General features: G+C 37.0%; 1 protein-coding gene across 1 annotated transcript in view; it reads right to left on the reverse strand.

Annotated features, from left to right (window-relative positions):
• Positions 1 to 7,167: 7,167 nt before the first annotated feature.
• AQR (aquarius intron-binding spliceosomal factor) overlaps positions 7,168 to 17,324 on the reverse strand; it is a 55,356-nt gene continuing 45,199 nt past the window's right edge. The window contains exons 31-35 of the mRNA XM_080596150.1: positions 15,953 to 16,123; positions 15,140 to 15,225; positions 14,147 to 14,321; positions 12,952 to 13,065; positions 7,168 to 9,959 (exon numbers count right to left, since the gene is read on the reverse strand). Of these exons, the coding sequence (XP_080452276.1) occupies positions 9,720 to 9,959; positions 12,952 to 13,065; positions 14,147 to 14,321; positions 15,140 to 15,225; positions 15,953 to 16,123 (786 nt within the window). The 3' untranslated portion in view covers positions 7,168 to 9,719. The remainder of the gene's footprint in view (positions 9,960 to 12,951; positions 13,066 to 14,146; positions 14,322 to 15,139; positions 15,226 to 15,952; positions 16,124 to 17,324) is intronic.

Here is a 17,324-nt window from a genome sequence, read left to right on the forward strand (position 1 = left end):
CTTACAACAGTTCCACTTCTTTAGCAATGTTTCATTTACAAAACATTTAAAATATATCCAGAAAGAATAAATATGACCAGAAATATTTTTTTTTTTATTGAATAACATAATTCTACCTAGATATAGTGATTGATGGACTAATTTCATACTAATATTTCCTACTAACATCCTAATGCTGTTTCTCGATTACTGTTTAGGTGAGACAACAGCAGCATACAAGCAGCCCACAGAGAAAGGATGACATGCATTTATCTGCTGAATTTATGCAGCCTTATGATATAGTTCTGAAAAGCATACAAATGTGTCAATTATCAGTAAAACCAGAAAAATATATGGCTAATAGCCTTACCTTTAAAGCATAACTCTATGGTCCTTTAAATGAGCAGAATTTTTCTTCCAGTCCTACACTAAATCAGAAAAGCAAGATAAACACCTTGTTTGACAAAAGCCCTTTCCTCCTCCTTTCTCACCTTAACTCAACCAACCCCCAGTAACCAACATGGACTCTGCCAGTGGCTTAAATGCTAGGCCAGGTACTGAGAACAGAGGGCTGCTTCAAACACCAAATGTCCCAAATGTCTTCCACAAATTGAGGCACCCCCATGCCTGGCCTTCCCTGACAGTCCCCCACAAACCTTCTACCTTGGGTGATCTTTGTGTGCAAAACACACCACAGATGAGGACAGGCCCTCACGGCTGTGCATCAGCCTCCTCCTCGGGGCAGGGGATTTCACACACACACAACAGAATGGCTGAGGTTGGAAGGGACCTCTGAAGATCACCTAGTCCAACCCCCCCGCCAAGCAGGATCACCTAGAGCACGTTGCGCAAGATGGCATCCAGGCGGGTTTTGAATATCTCCAGAGAAGGAGACTCCACAACCTGTCTGGGCAACAAGACCACACCAATTTCACCACACCAAGGCCAACCTGGTGTCACCTGGGCCAGCAGCCGGGGGCGAGGTGCGGGACCGACGTTGCCTCACCTGGGGCAGCGGCTCTACAGGACCTGGGGTGATGTGAAGCAGCCAGCGCCTCTGCTGGCAGGGGTGGTGGAAAAGAGCCACAGGGAGCACCAGGTCCCACCACGCCTTCACCTCAGGGCAGTGCCCTGAGTAACTCCTCACGCCAAGCCCTGGTTACAGAGAGGGAAATACAAGCTGTTACCCAGCCATCTCTTAACCTCTCCTCCCTTCAGCGCCGCCTTCCAACGGCCAGGCCCCAGCCGCTGAGACTGAGTGGGCCCAGTGGGCCAGGGGGTGCCAGCCGCCAGTGGGAGCTTCGAGGTGGCCTGGGCCCGGCTGTGAGGGAGGGAAACACCAGGAGGGAGATCCCTGGGGCTCAGAAACCCTGGGCAAAGCAAAAAGCAGGCGGCGGTGGAGCAGTTGCTTATGAAGAGGTGGTGGTACAATCACGTTCACTCAAAAATAAGTGAATAAATTTAAAAAAATATAAAAAAAAATCAGCACTGAAGCTGCTAAGCAAGTGTTATCATTGAAAATGTAGGTGTATGAATGCTGTGATGTTCCCAGTTGTAATGTTACTGGTATGCCAGCTGAAGTTTTAAACACCCAGTGAACTTAAGTGGAAGAATGAATTTAAATAAACTGCACAGGACATAGCAAAACACTGGTATTAAACCTTTGGTCTCTTCTTCACTGTACAGGTCCTTATTGTTGGAAAGCTTATTTTTTTTCTCCTGATAGAAAACAGACTAATCTTCACTCTGAGCATGTACTCACTGAATAATGTTGTAAAGTAGTGTTCAATTTCTGATCAGCTTTGGTAAACAAGCTAGCGAATTAAAACTGTCTTCAGACATCTCAGGTGTCAGTATAATCAAGCTGTCCTAAATCTGCCTTCAAGCCAGAAAAAGAAAATACAGTCTTTGTTGTTCTATTGAATGACTTCCCTATTCTGAGCAGATTTTGTTATGTTGATAGTCCATAAAATTTAATAATAACACTCGAAATATGTTAAAGACTTTTCTCAGAAATATCAAAAAGATCATTGTAATTGTTCCTTATCCCCAACATCACTGGTTTGAAAAGGGTGTTGCAAGACTCACTGCTTTTTCTTCAGCTATTCTTATCTATGCAGTCTAGAGCTAGATCTGAAAACAAAACAAAACAAAACAAAACAAAAAACAGACTTTTGAGACTGTCATGGGATGTAGACATAAAAATCTAAAACTGTACCCTGAAAAATCTGCACATAGCTCCTGTCTAATCCCAAGAGGCTGTATGGCTCATGAGAGGCTTTGATGTATATAGACTAAATTCAGAGCCAGGAAGTAGCAAACTAGGTCACTGGCAGTTTGGCAATTTAGGCAGATTACCTTAATACACATTTCTACTTACATACACAGTGATTCCTTTTCACATTACATCTTTCACAGGCATACTATATCCAGTCCAGAAAGCAAACATGGCTGATGTCTTTTCTCTCAACTCTGTGTGATGTGACCAGATTGCAAAATGCTGCAGCAAAAACCAGCAAAACTCAGGCAGCTAACAGTTACCAAGTAGGAAGAAAAAGGTCCAGTCACCAGCAGACTGAGATAGTGAACTCATGTCAGAAGATGGAAAGTAAGGGTAAGATTCCCACTTAATGCTTAGCTGGCTGACTTGAGAAAGAAAGCTTTTTCTCTGCTTGCATGAGGTTGAGAAGAGTCATAAGCAACAGCCTGTTCCCTATCTTCTCAAAGGAGAAAGGTAGCCTAAGATAGAGACAGGTGCCAGCTGGAAGACTGTTTGATCAAGGCAGATGAGGGAAAGACTAAGGAGTCTTCCTTAGTCAAGTGAGTCCAGTAATAGAGATCTCCTTGATCCCAGGATTCTTGACCTGGTTTTTAGCTTTGGGTCCCATCAATGTACTCACTGTTGTCTGCTAATTCTTTTGGAACAGTGCTACAATCTAGATTCTGAAATTGACATATGAGACATCCCAAACCCGAAATCACTTATAAATGCTCCAACTGAGCTGTCAGTTACCTAAACTTTCTTTTTGTATTCTTTGGGATAACATGAAGGGAGAATGAGAACAACTCAGTGTATGAGTCAGTGACCTCATTCTCTGAGAGAGCCTTTCCACACTCCAAAACAGAACTCCTGAGATACAGCGATCATCTTCACATCCAGTAATGGCCACCCCGCCTTCACAGGAATATTTTTTAACTAGCTCCTTACTATAGACTCCACTGGTATGTTTTACTTGTCTCGCCATAGGTACAAACTGCTGCACAGAAGTTCTGGGAAGGAGTTGGAGCTGCTTGCCAGGATACAGTCAAAATCAGTGCCCTAAACTTACTGCGATGCTTTTCTCCAGGAAAAGTTGAGTGCTTCACTGAAGTGAAGTGCAGCTGCAGTCTAAATGGCACCACAGAAAAGATCAAGATCTATTAGACACATGGGGTAAGAAATTTGCCATTTTCATACCCAGGTTAAACTCAGTACATAAACATGCACACACACACATATTTCTGAATTAATCTTTAGTCAGCTGCACATCTATCCCAGTTTTTATATCTAAAATCACTAAAACCTTTTCCTACTTGTGCATATATATGTATATATTTGCAATTGTATTTATAGTTCATTTAAAAGATCTTGCTAGGTGAAACATAACTGTTATTAGATTCATAAATTAAAGCTAAAGCACTGTGGTATGTACATGCCTTACTGCTATGCATTACAGGTCATATCATAATATGCTTACTGACCTCTGATCTAATGCCCACACCCCTGAAAGACAGCATGGACATATATTCATTTATAGTTGTGTATGTTGTAATAATACCAAAAACATTTTAAATCCTGATTTAAACTAGCAATTTACTGGATTGGCTTTACCTTATATTAAGTAAAATACCTGGTTTCATACAGACAGCATCAAGCATATCAAATTAGTTATTATAATAAGAAATCCTCTTAAGAATCGACTATCTCTAAAAAAAAATTACTGATACACAAGATGTGTGTGTGATCCCCTGATACTCATGTGGATCATCTATATCCACCACACTAGCTAAGTTTTTCTTTCCAGTTGATAATTGTTTCAGCTTGGAGTTACAGGGAAGGTACTGTGCCTAGGACCGAGAACCAAGATGAGTCAGGACCAGCAGCAGTCCTCAATGCCTCTTCTCATTACACAGTTCAGACTGACAGAGTGCCAGTGGGTGAACACTGCAGGAGCAGGGAGCAATCTAGGACAACTGCCCCATTGCTGAAGTATCTATGTATGCAGGAGTACGATTAGCTCTTAGTACATTAGAGATCAGATGAGTTGAGGAACAGGGTATATGAAAATAGAAGTAGAAAAGTCCTTGCCTCTGTGTAAGCACTGCTGTTCAATGACTGAAAACATTGGTGTGTTATCACCACTATTTGCATCAAAAATCCCAAACACAGCATCATATGAGCCTCTACGAAGAAAATTAACTCCATCCCAGCCAAAAAAAAAAAACAACAAAAAAAAACAAACAAACAGCAAGACAGCACTTCTGCAGTTGGGCTTTTCTTTTTCCCTAATTGTCTTGTTTCAGTGTTCTTGCATGTGTCCTCAAGCAAAAGAGGATTACTGTTAAGGCGCTTTCTCCCCTTTATGACTCAGCATGCAAAACATGTGGTATGTCTCATTTTAGAAAACGTGGTATTGCCCAATAGGACATGATTGCTGCTGCCAAAAATCACTCCCAAAAATAGGGCAAGTCTGCACTGCTGTGGATTAAGGTCAGAAAGAGAATCTTAGTGCCTCTATGCTGAGCTTCCCCCTACCCACTTCTGCTGCCCCTAAACTACTTCCTTTACAGTAGTTACGATACATTATGTCCCTAATGACCGTCCCATCTAAAAATAAGTGCTCTTGACACACAAGAGATGTCAGGCTAGCACAGCAGGATGCTGAAGCGTCTCTAGATGTGTAGCAGGGCTTCTCTTACGCTGGATTGCAGCAATTTAGGAATTCACACTTGATAAATGCAATAAGGGCGGCTTCTTTTTATCTCTCACAAACAATGCCAAGAGTGATATATTCCTGACCCTTATTTGGGTCTCTAGCTTATTCTTTTATGCTATTCTCTGGAATCATAAAATTCCAGTGTTTCATCAGGCAAATGTACACTGTGGCTCTATATGCTTTTTTACAGATAGCTATAGATGAACCATGTAATTGACAACAGTTGGCTCAACTTTTTGCTTCAGTCTACGTTTTCCTAAAAATGAATCATGTATACAGAAGTGCATTCTCTGTTTCCTCTGATAATGTTTTTCAAGCAAAGAGATAATGTCTGAACTCTGGAAAGTTTCTTACTTGTAGCTGAAATAACTCTTCTGCTTTTTATTTTTATCTTGTTTTCCAGACACAACAGCACAGCAACCAGCTTCTCTGCATTACACTTAACTAATGTTATTATTACTTGATTCAAAGATCCACGTCCTTGCTCTATTTTTTTTCCAAGGTGATAGAAAATCTAACAAAAGCTATATGAAACTATTATTTCTATTAAAACTATTTCTATTAAACTATTTTTTACATTATCCTTCATATATGCCAGATTAAGCTGATTAAAGCCCTTCCAGAGAAAGGCCTGGAGAAATAATCTGCCCTTGTTACCTACCATAGCAGTGGGAAAGATCATTTTCTCATTCCAATAGCGGTATTTAGTGTCCTGAAATATTGCTATTTACAAACTGAGGTTGAATAACACGGCAGGTATTGTTTCTTCCTCTTTTCTTGCATTCTTTTAACGTAGTGATTGTGTAGATACACCTGATGGTAAGGAAAAATTTTGTTTTTGAAGGTTGAGAATTATACTTTTTCAGAAACCACACAAAAATTAGGAAAATGCACGGACTTACAGAGGATGCTTAGCTGAAAGACCTTTAAGGAAATTCTTTATTAATTTGCAATTTTAATAGCTTTCTTTTAAAATGTGTTTCTTAGTACTACAGCACACAAACATTGTACAGACTTCTTTCTTTTGTCAGGTTCTTAAGCAACCAATCCTCTGAGGTACAGGACTGTATGAAAACTACTACTGAGAAACCACATAGCAGGGCAAGCACTAAGGGACGTAAAAACAGCCTTCAAAACTCCCCTGAAAATATTCGTTTTCTATTGATTGGTTCTGCTGGGAGGATTACCATGTTTGGCAAAGGAAGCTACACTGCCATATGTCTTAATGGCATTCACAGCTTCTTGACTGCTGTGGGTCATGATTCATTTGTTGGCTAGGACATTTACTTTTGTCTATTTGCTCTACCAGATTCCAAGTGTTACCTAATTCTCGTTTCAATAGAATTGTAAGTCATCTTGTTTATCCAGTATGTGAGCAACATCGCCTGAAGGTTCTCGTTTTTAAAAGAATTCTGATTTCAAAGAATAAAACTAGTCTTTCCTGTCCTGTCAGCAAAGGCCTTCTGTCAACAGTACTTGACTTCTACTCCACATCAAAATACTTTTCTTCAGGACTGATACCCTTTTATGTCCCATGAAACAGCAAAGACCCAGTTTAAGAAGGAAGTGAAGCGGCAGAATGCTTGTTTCCCTGTTTGAAAAATGTTAGAACCTTACCCAGCACGTACAGCAGTATTAACGCAAAGTCAAGGTAGGCTAGGAAAAAACAACAGAACAACAGCCTTGTCTTTCGGAGTTTATGGATGCTGTCATTAAGATCTCCAGCTTCTACAGTCTTTTCCCTCGGCAAGCTTTTTTTTTTTTTTTTTTTTTTTTTGGCCACATTGCCAAGCCATTTCGAAGTTCCATAAACTAAAGCAAAAGCAAACCATGCTCTGAAACCATTACTAAGGCATTTTCCTTGATCATTTCTAAACCTGCACTTACTGCATTATTTCAGAGTCACAAATGGAAAGTGCTGCATAAATACAGGCCCCTATCTCAGCTATGTACGGATGAAGGATCAGTAAGAAAGTGAACTGCTCTTTGCTCTTGTTTTTCTGGTTGTTACAGAAATGAGTAGTACATTGAATTACGGTGTCATTTTTATATCAACACAAAATAGAGTCTAAGGAGTTGAGCTGTTGCTGAATAAATCTGGAAAGTACCTTCCAAGTTGTTTCACAGGCTCAGTGTAATAGAGAAAGATTAGACCAATTAATGGAAGTGCTGGCTAAGTAAATATGAAGAAAAAACACTAACAATTCTTTAGTTTCATTTAAAATGTCCTTAGTTTTTTATTGCATGGCTTTGGAACAATAAAAAAAAAAAAGTGCTTTAAAATATTTTCCTTTTGTTCATACATTTAAAGGATCTTCTCAAAGATTTTGTTCTCTAGGTTTTCATGCACTGCTATAATCATTCTTTGCAATAATGCTTGAATAGTGTTTTTTTTTTAACTGTTCACTTAAAAAAAATCATATATATATATATATCATGATTTTTGTTTGAAATTTCAATTATCTCAGGAGTTAAATACATTATTAACATCTAGACCTCGTTGTTCGCTAGAATAAAGATACAGACATCAGAAGGGGATGCTAAATTCCAAGCAAACATTGCCTTTGGAAAACAAAGTGCGTAGATCAAAATTAACATTTGCACTTCTCCCACCAACTCTTTTTCATAATAAAGTTTAAATAGAAAATCAAAACTAAATATATTTTCCTGGAAAACACTAAGTTTATGCTTTACCAAAAAATAATAAACAGAACCAATTTTTTTAAAGGCCTCCGAATCTATAAAGAACTTTCCAACCACTGCTACATGATAAACATTATTTTCCAGGTTTCTGAAAATGCATTCTCCCAATGCTTTCATGTCCCTGAAAAGTGTAAAGTTCAATATACAGAAGATGGCAGCAAGGACTAGCCAATAAAATCTTTGTCACAAGTCCACTCACCATTTTAGGCCATCACTGAGGACTAGAAATTTAACTGTATACCTGGCTGTTCTACAAAGACGCAGTGAGTCAGAAGGGACCACATATGCAGGCCTGCACATGGGATGCAGCATCACACAGGCCAGTGTGCTCTCAGACAAACAGCAAGATTTCACCACAAACCACATACCAATCAAGAATGTCTTCACAGTCCCTTTCAGCTTTGGTTGCTTTTTCTGTCATATTTATTGATAGAATCTCTGCCAGTTAAATCATCCCTTTTCGAAAAAAAAAACTTCCAGAATCCTTTACCATTGTTTCCTAAAATTCTGAAGCACAGTAAGTGATTGTCAGACTCATATTTAAAGAAAATGGTTTGGAAAACAAAGATGACAACCCTCAGCTGAGTTTGTCACATGTTGCCTGAAGGCCCTGTATTATTCATCCCTGCTTGAACATGTGAACATTACTGCATGAAGCTTACCACCCTAACATTGACTGCTACTTGTCCTCCAAGGGCAGACAGTTTGGAAGTAAGCAGTACATTCCTTTCCACACAGAACAAACAATCAGAGAACACAAATCTGCTCAAAAGAGTGTTCTTGCCTGAGACGGCTCAGCAGTGGATAAAAAGCAAACCAAAAAAATGAATATTATGTGCCAATAGTAAGTATCAGGGTTTGTTACTTCTGAGCTACCCTCTAAATGACAGAGGATAATTCCTGGGGGAAAGGCAGGTGAAATGAGTGCACAAGGCAGGTGCATGAGTGCACAAATACATAATAAATGTGTTTCATTGAGCTTGTTTTATATTTACTTTTTTCTTCTATTACACTACAAAAATACTAAGAAAAAATAAAGACCTTAAGTCCTAGGAATAGGTTAATGTAGGTTGATGAATCTCTAATCCATTTAATGAGGAAATTCTTCTGGCAGGTTCAGAACTGCAATACTTGAAACCCAAGTATTTCCCCATTGTCAACAGTCAAAGATGTTCCTATGGCTACTCCTCTGTTTGAAAATCAAACTTGGAAATTCATAAGTCTTATTGAACCACTGGAAAATTTGCTAAATTGGCAGATATTTTTAATGAACCAGGGAAAAACCTCTCGTCACTTTATGAAAGATGTATATTTGGATATTACTCTAGAAAACCCACTCAGCCATTATGTCTTTAATATCAGTATTACATGTTTTGTAAATCCTTCATTCAGTGAACTACTTTAATATTTATTCCTCATAGGGCTTTATCCTGTGTCCTCTTAAAATGAAAGAGATCTTATTTCAAAGCCCTAAGTTAATGCTGTTAAAAAGCTGCATCTTAACTTCTTGTGTAAGGAATGATTCAATAAAGCTTTTTAAAAATTTCAAAGTCCCATGGTAATTCACATTGCTCATATGTGCAATTAAATCTTACTGAACTTGAGCCTATGCCTAAAATGCCATCTCAGTGTATATAAGTGCAGTTCTGTGTATGAAATTATCCACCGTAAAATATTAAGGAAACCGTAAAGACTGTCTGGTCAATACTGAATACAGTTAATCAGTAAATTTTAATGTATAACTCAGTGATTGAATTAAAGACCAATGACTTAAAAAAATATTCACAACTTGTATAAAAGCATCTTTACTGAAAAACTTATGAAAAGGAAACTATATCATTTGAGGCAATTAAACAAATTACATTACTGACAAGAACTCAGTAAAATGTTTGCCAATCATTTTGCTTGTCCACAAAGTATTCAGTGAAAATATACAAAACAAGGTCACATTACACAAGCAACCATTTAAAAAAAGTCAATGTAAAAATAGCAATCATATTTCCAACTGCTTTTTCCCATCTGTTTTCCAAAATACAGATACGAGGACAAACATCACTTGGATCACTTTTCAGTCTCATCTTCAGGTTCACTGTCTTCACTATCACTGTCTCTTCCGGGGTGTTCTGGCATTGTTCGATGTTCAGCCACTTCTGCCACTTTCGATTCTTCTTCCTTTATTTCTTCTACCTTATTTTCTTCTTTTGCATCTTCCTGCATGCCTTGCACTTCAACTTCTGCTTCAGTCTCTTGAGTTGGAGTCACTTCAGCTTCTTCAATCATGGCAGGTGGGGGCAATAAACGCTGGATGACAGAAAAAGAAATAATTTTCAGTTTTTACAACAAATAAATCATTTTGGTATCTATTCCTATTTTAGCCTAAACTGTTTGTTCACTTTAGATTTAAGGATTTGCATTAGATAAAATAACAATAAAGCCTTAAAATTTCAAAGCCTTAATAGGCTTCTAAAGCCTTTTAGAAAGTGCCTATATAAATAAAATGAAGAGTCATCTTGGTTCACGTACAGGTCTTACTTTTTTTGTTTGCATGAAAAGCAGGTGTTAAAAACTCAATACTTCCAACTCAAGGGTATGAAACATTTCATTATTCCAAAGAGACACACAAGTGACGGGACCACAGTAAAGCCCTTTTTGGAGCAACAAGCATGTTCCCACCAAAACCTCATCTATCAACCATTTTAAACTCCAAGATAAGCTGGACTCCTTTTTAAGCCTGACTTTAACAACCTATTCCAGTAATTCAGTAATTTCTCCTCAAAACATCTTATAAAGTGAAATGTGGACATTATCTGTATTTATACAAGTTCATCCACAGCTCTAGAAGTAGAACAAGTTCAAGTAACAGGTAAAGAAATACTTAAATATTTTTCACATGATACTTCTGTAAACGTATTTTAGTGTGTTCAAAGTGCTTTGCTCACAACCAAGAATGTGGTTTGCAAGTACAAAACATTACAAGCAGCAGTTGTAGCCACATTACAGACCTGGGGCAAACAAACAAAGAATACAGTGAGCTGAGAACTACGATGAATGCTATTCAACTCCAGGCTGTATAGAAAATCTCATACTTCTTGCAGCTTGATATTATTTAATGACATGACAGATACTTGCTTGAATACTGTGAAGCATTTCAATGAAATGAAAGCTTGATAAATCTCCTGTGGATGATTGTTTGGTTATGTTTTGCTTAAAGGCAATTTAGCTTCTCACGTACAATAAAATGTTTAATAATTGTGAAGTCTTATCTTCAATTAGATGACATTAATATTACAAATTTCTGACAAGCATGGACCAATCTATGCGGCAATTATGACTACCAGCAGAGAGAAGCTTTTTTTTTTTTTTTTTACATACTTTGAAGTTATGCTGTTCCCCATAATCCATTTGTTCACAGAAAAGAATGTCTAAAAATCAGAGATCCTTTAATACAAAAATATGCATCCTCAACACATGAGACTTCTGTAATGAAGTTAGATTCATAGTGTGCTTTGTGACTACTACTGTGAGGGCCAATGGAAAAGAAAAGGAAAAACACCATGTTGTATTAGAAAGGTTAAAGAAAACTTTATGTCCACAGTTTTTAATTTATTTTTTTTTTTAACTTTACTCTTTGGCAACTGCTGCAAGAAGAGCGTGATTCATTTCCACAGTAGGAAACCAGTGTTTTTTTTTTTTTTTTTTTTTTAAAAACTAATTTTAGCTAGCAACGTAAGATTAGGATGCTAAAAGGAATAGCTGGTATTAGCAGAAGGTTCGGGTGCATATTCAATTAGGGAATCAAGCAAACCCATCTTTTAGTAAAATTTGGATGCTACCATCTGCTTTTCAGGACATTCATACACTTCTGAGTGTAACCAACTGCACAGTCCACTGCATCCTCATTAAATACGATCTGCAATATAGAGCTACAAGAAACTATTTCACTGGTGTCATTCTTCTTCCTTATTCCCTTTCTTTACAACAGACAGGTAATTCAAGCATTTCCCCAAAATAGCAAGAAAGCATCCAGCCTACCTTGCAAAGACTTGTTCTGGGTAGCAAAGTACTTAAATTTGACCGAAACTATATTGCCCAGAAGAAAAAAAGTTCCACGATTCATTGAGGTAAGTAGTGCGGAGGAACACAAATGTTCCATCCATAAGTATGACATTAAGCTGAGAGAGAATTTTGGGTTCTGATCTCTACTTATTACATAGTTCTGATATTAGATGAAACAGTCATTGGAAGAAGGAAGGAAGAGGTGACAGAGAAACATCCCTGCATTAATGAACAGAACCTAGATCTCAGAGACAAGCACCCTATTCAGGAATGGAGAGTCATGCTCACACTCTTTCCACAGTCAGCTAGAAGAAAGCGAGTAGTGTTCCTTTTACATCAATTTCTTCTGCCTTTGGAAACTCTTCAGAAGAGCAAAAACCAACAAGGAAGCTACACAGAGTAAGAATAAGTTATAAGTAATATAACTGTAAAACATCTAGGTGTTAAATGTAAGGTGTTGCAGTTCAGGGATAACACAGACCTCTCTGTTTCTGTTTACTATCAACTATCCCTAAGCATCTACAGATTCAAGTGTGTTGACTAAAGGCAGTTCTCTGTATAGCATTTAAACTGTTTTAAAGCTCTGCTCATGTGTTTCTAATGTTTTCTGCTCCAGGGATTAAGCAGTGACAAAATTAGGAACAAAAGTGAGAAAGGATCTACCCCTACTTCTGAGACCATACTACTTAGCTTGGTGCTGAACTAGTACTGATGAAAAATTCCACCAGACTAAAAACACTGCAGCTGCTAACCAGACTGGATAATACAGCCAGCTAACTTGGTTAAAATGGTTTGAAGACATGACGTAGTCTCTCTATACACTGCAGCCGTGTCATGAAAATATCTATTACAAAGCATTATTACACCATGCGGCAGTGCTGTAATATTACTAGCTGCACTTACCTGAAGCATAATGCACAAGTTTACCTCAAGTAAGTATCGAACAGACTAGATCTTCAGTATTAATAAGGAATTTTGCGGCCCAGACAGAATTATATCAAGCACCCAGCACTAGTTATGGCTGTTTTGGGGGCTTTAAATTGGGGCCTAAGTTAGTAAAAGATGCAACTCCTGCTACTGCAAGATTTTAGACATCAATATTCTCACTCTCAGCCATAAAACCTTCTTGAACTGTAAACATAAAAGAACAGTCTCAAACCTCAACAGTATCCCTGGTTACTTACTGAAGTTGATTTTATTTTAGGTATGCACCTTCCAATAGTAAGAAGGCCCTTACCTGTTGGTAGTGGCGTGTACTCTGTATCATGTGCATATACATGTTGTACACAAAGTTAGCCATCTGAGGCATGTTCTTAATAACATGTATTTGGTGAGATGGTCGTTCTCCATTCTAAAGAGGAAAAAAGTAGAAATTCAGCAAGCAAAGCAACACAGCCGTTATCCAAAAAGTTATTATACTGTTTTAGGAAACATAAACCCAGTAAATGAAAAAATGCTTTTTAAAGAAAGAAATAGCTAAATTCTTTTGAATGGTAGGAAATGTGGGACTTGCATTTTGGGTGACTGGATTAATCATGACACTGCAGCCCAACGAAGAAATTTCATTTCAGAAGGACAGGCTGGGTTCCAATACTTAATCCATAAAGTACGTTTAGGACTCCAGTCATTTAACTCAAGGCATAAGTAGTTTCAGTTCACATCAGCCTACTTGTCTGCCAGAAATCACCTCATCCTTGCCTACACTCACACTCTCTCTGACCATGTATACTCACTCATACACTCCATTCTTTGTTGCAGAGTAGACCAGTTTCAACAGAAAGGCTCCCTCCTAAACATGTCAACAGCATTTAAGACCAGGTAAAGATTTCTGAGTGAGTTTTGGATTCATGCAGGTACCCTTCTCAAAGCTTCAGACAGCAAAGCAGACATGTTCCTCCAGTTCTTATTTGGTTGTTTAGCATCCTACTCACTGAGAGTCCTGTACTTAAATACTTGACCTTTTACTAAAGTTCTAGTACAATATTACAAAATTTTTGTATTTACATACCTAGCTCAGCAACAATTTTAACTGTTATCCTGAATTACTCAGTCAAATGTAATTTTACCAGTATTAATGAAAAGCAATTAGCTTTGTATTTTTTTTGAGAAGTGACATTTATTTGTTTTGTAACAAGACTAAAATATGTAACATTGTAAAACCCTACATATTTATCCTAAAATAAAAATACAGAATTACTTTCACAGGCAGAACTTAGGAAAAAAAAGCAGGTATGACTGATAAATTAGTTTTGTGAAATAATCAATTAAGAACAGCTGGTATCATGATCAAAGTTAACTCCAGGGACATAACTATCCAAGGAGCACTGATTTAACAGTGAAGACACTGCAGTCCCATCTCTTATAGCTCACTTAAAGGCAGGCAACAAGTACACCCCATTGCAGGCAGCAACATCCACAGTAGCTGTTCCTACCTGTCTTGCTGCTGGAAAACATTCTGTGGGAATTATATGGAGGTGAAGTGGTCTAGCTGTGAGCTGGCTGAATGCTGGAGTTAGTTCAAAACAGTTCTGAAACAGCGATACTCTTGCAAAGATATAAAGCCCAAGCCTGGCTCTTGACATGGCAACGACTAATCGTCGGACATCCCTTCAAAAAAAAAACAAATAAATTAGTCATGTTCTTTCTCACTGATGATACAACTCCAATAAAAGTAACAAGAAGTATGCAGAAGTCTTAATTAAAGTAACTATAAAGGCATCTGCTAAAGTACTATTTGGTTTTCAATTTTTCTTCCTACTATAGTTTCAATAACAAACAAAATCCTAGAACATTTACATAAAAGAGGGCTCACTATATTGTTAATGATACAAAACTCACCCTTTAGTTCTAAAGTCTAGAAAAACAGTTAAGTTTTATAGTTAAGTTTTACATTGGGAATAAATCACAACTGCCTGTCTGTATCCCTGAATGAGAAAACATGCGTTCCAGAACTCATCTCGCTGCTGCTGAATAAGTCTTCCCCCACCCAACCCCAAAACTGAAACACAAACATTTTAAACGGCACAATGACACAACTTCGGCAGCAAACACTGCTGATACAAAACAAAACAAAAAGCTCACTTATGGAAAATAATCTATAAGAAATTTTAAGCCTGCATTTATTCAACAAGCATTAATTACTTTCCTATTAATCTACTTAAGGTGAAGCCAAGTTCAGCCCACCTGCAGCAGTATACACTTCTTATTGTGTAAGAGCCATTACTAAAGGATAAAGTGGATGTAAAAAGGGAAGCAGACAGTTGTAAAAAGGAATTGGGTCTGAATTTCATTCAACATATAGCACTAAACTTCATTTCTACTATACACTGCAAAAGTTGAACACTTTTGCATAATATTTTCCACATCAGAAAGATGTTTATAATATGTCCACCTTAATGTCCCTACAAGAGTATTTTCTTACATACCTAAGGTGGCCTACAGCTTTGGTACGCACTAGTGACAGGAGGATATAATCATTTTGTTGACCTTGAAATCTGTCCACAGTTGTTACCTAGACAATCAAAAAAGAAACAAACTCCATAGGTTAATATTTGCCATTTCAATTACAATGTGATATTCAAATTTTAACATCAACTTGCTATTCAGATTGTATTAAATAAGAAGAGAAATGAGAATATTTTAATTTTGTTTTAGTTCACCTCTAACCAAAGATCAAACTCCTCTTTCTGGGAGATGTGACTCCATATACTATTTCTCTCACATTTTTATTCAATTAGGACAGCTAACTGTGGAGTACTAATAACAAAAACTTGTGGAAAGCTACCAGTTTTATAATATAGAACTTTAACCAGCAGACACCAGAATTTTGTAAATATATTTTTGTTTCGTAAGATTCTTCATCATGCATTTTATCAAATCGCCATTTCTACTCTGGGTGGATCTTTCTTTCTTTCTTATTTATTTATTTAAAAGGAAGACAAAATAAATGACAAAGAATTATTCTGTCCCATGTAGTCTGTGGGACACAGACTACAGTCTCTATCGAACTTCACTGATTTTGCAATTTCCTTGTATGACTAATTACAAAAAGGCAAAAAGAGTAGTGAAATTCCACAGAATGCAAGTTAATAAGTATGTGCTGTTAATAAAGGAATACTTGCACAGAAAGCAGTGAATCTATTCAATCAGATGGAACAGATTCAATCATGTCATGTTCTAAAACACAATAATCATGAAAAAGAGAACCACTCCAATGACCGATATATTCTGAAAGTCACCTTGTTTGGCCGTCCGATCAGTGGATTATTTCCACACCGTTGGTTAATGACATCACGGATCAGGTGCTTCTGTCCATTGTATGTTGTCAGGATGCTTATCTTGTCTGCAGGGTAACCAAGCAGGCACATATACATGAATAGTGCCACAACATACTCTGCTTCTCCGAGATTCTTAAGTTTAAAAGGAAGGAAAAAGTTATTAATTTTGTAAGATCGTAAAGAACAACTGTCTATTTAGAGAAAAATCTCAGTGCTGAAACATTTATTAAGTGAAATCATCAGATCTATTAAAGTCATTTTGAAAGAATAAAAATCACAAGCAAGTTTAATAATTTAGATCCTTCTTCAGCCAGAAAACCGCTAAAAATTTCTGTCAATATTATTGTTAGGCAATAGATTGACACTTTCCAGTATCAACTGAGAAGTACTCAGTTTTATTTCAATTAAAATCTAAATATTTAGTAGTCCTCAAATATATTAAAATGTTTAAAAGAAGTGTTAACATTTGAATTATATTCAAAGACTAAAATATTTACACATTTGCACCTAATGCATTTATATACTTGGCAGCCCAAAAGAACCTCCACCTTAATATATTACTACAGAACTCAAGAAGTACTAATACAACTTTTTTCTTCTACTTAATATACCAAAAAAACACCTCTTATTTAAAACTGTGGAATTATAATTTGTTAAGAAGCATTAAAAGCTGATAGTCTACAGATACCAGTATTTAAATGTAAGGGGTTTAAAACAAAACAAAAAAAAGAGGCAAACAAAATCTGTTTAGCAATAGTTTAACAAGGTTTCATATAAGCAAGCAAAAAAAAGTTGCAACGAATCACTTTCCAGTATGCTCAAAAAAAGAACTCATTGAACTAGAATAATGAAACTCAACAATTAATTAGGAAGACAGACACCTGGATTATCAAATCCAGTTATTTCTATTTTAGGCCACACCTATTCAATCTCAAAGTATCTAATGTTAAAGTATATTTCCTAACTTTTTTTAAATTTTTTTTTAACTTATAATATACGTCTGTCCCAGAGCATCACTCCTCTGGTTGTAAGAGCTTTTGTCCAATTTCCAGAGTTAACTTATTCGTAGCCTGTTTACATCCATTTTCTGTGAGCAAAAATATCTTTCAAGTTAAAATGTTATTCTCAATTGTGGATATTTATTCTTGTTATATTTATACAAGGATCTTATCGTCACTTGGCATGTGTTTGACCAGGCTGGACAAGTCAGCCTCCTTTATTTCTTCTTATTATTAAGTGGGTTCTGCTTTAGTTGAGAAATGGAGTTGCTATACATACCAAACACCTGTGGGTATAAAGCTACTCTACAAATATTAATCCTCATTAACTCTGG

The sequence above is a fragment of the Anser brachyrhynchus genome (genome assembly GCF_964034855.1).
Source record: "Anser brachyrhynchus genome assembly, chromosome: 5".
Lineage (NCBI taxonomy): Eukaryota > Metazoa > Chordata > Aves > Anseriformes > Anatidae > Anser > Anser brachyrhynchus.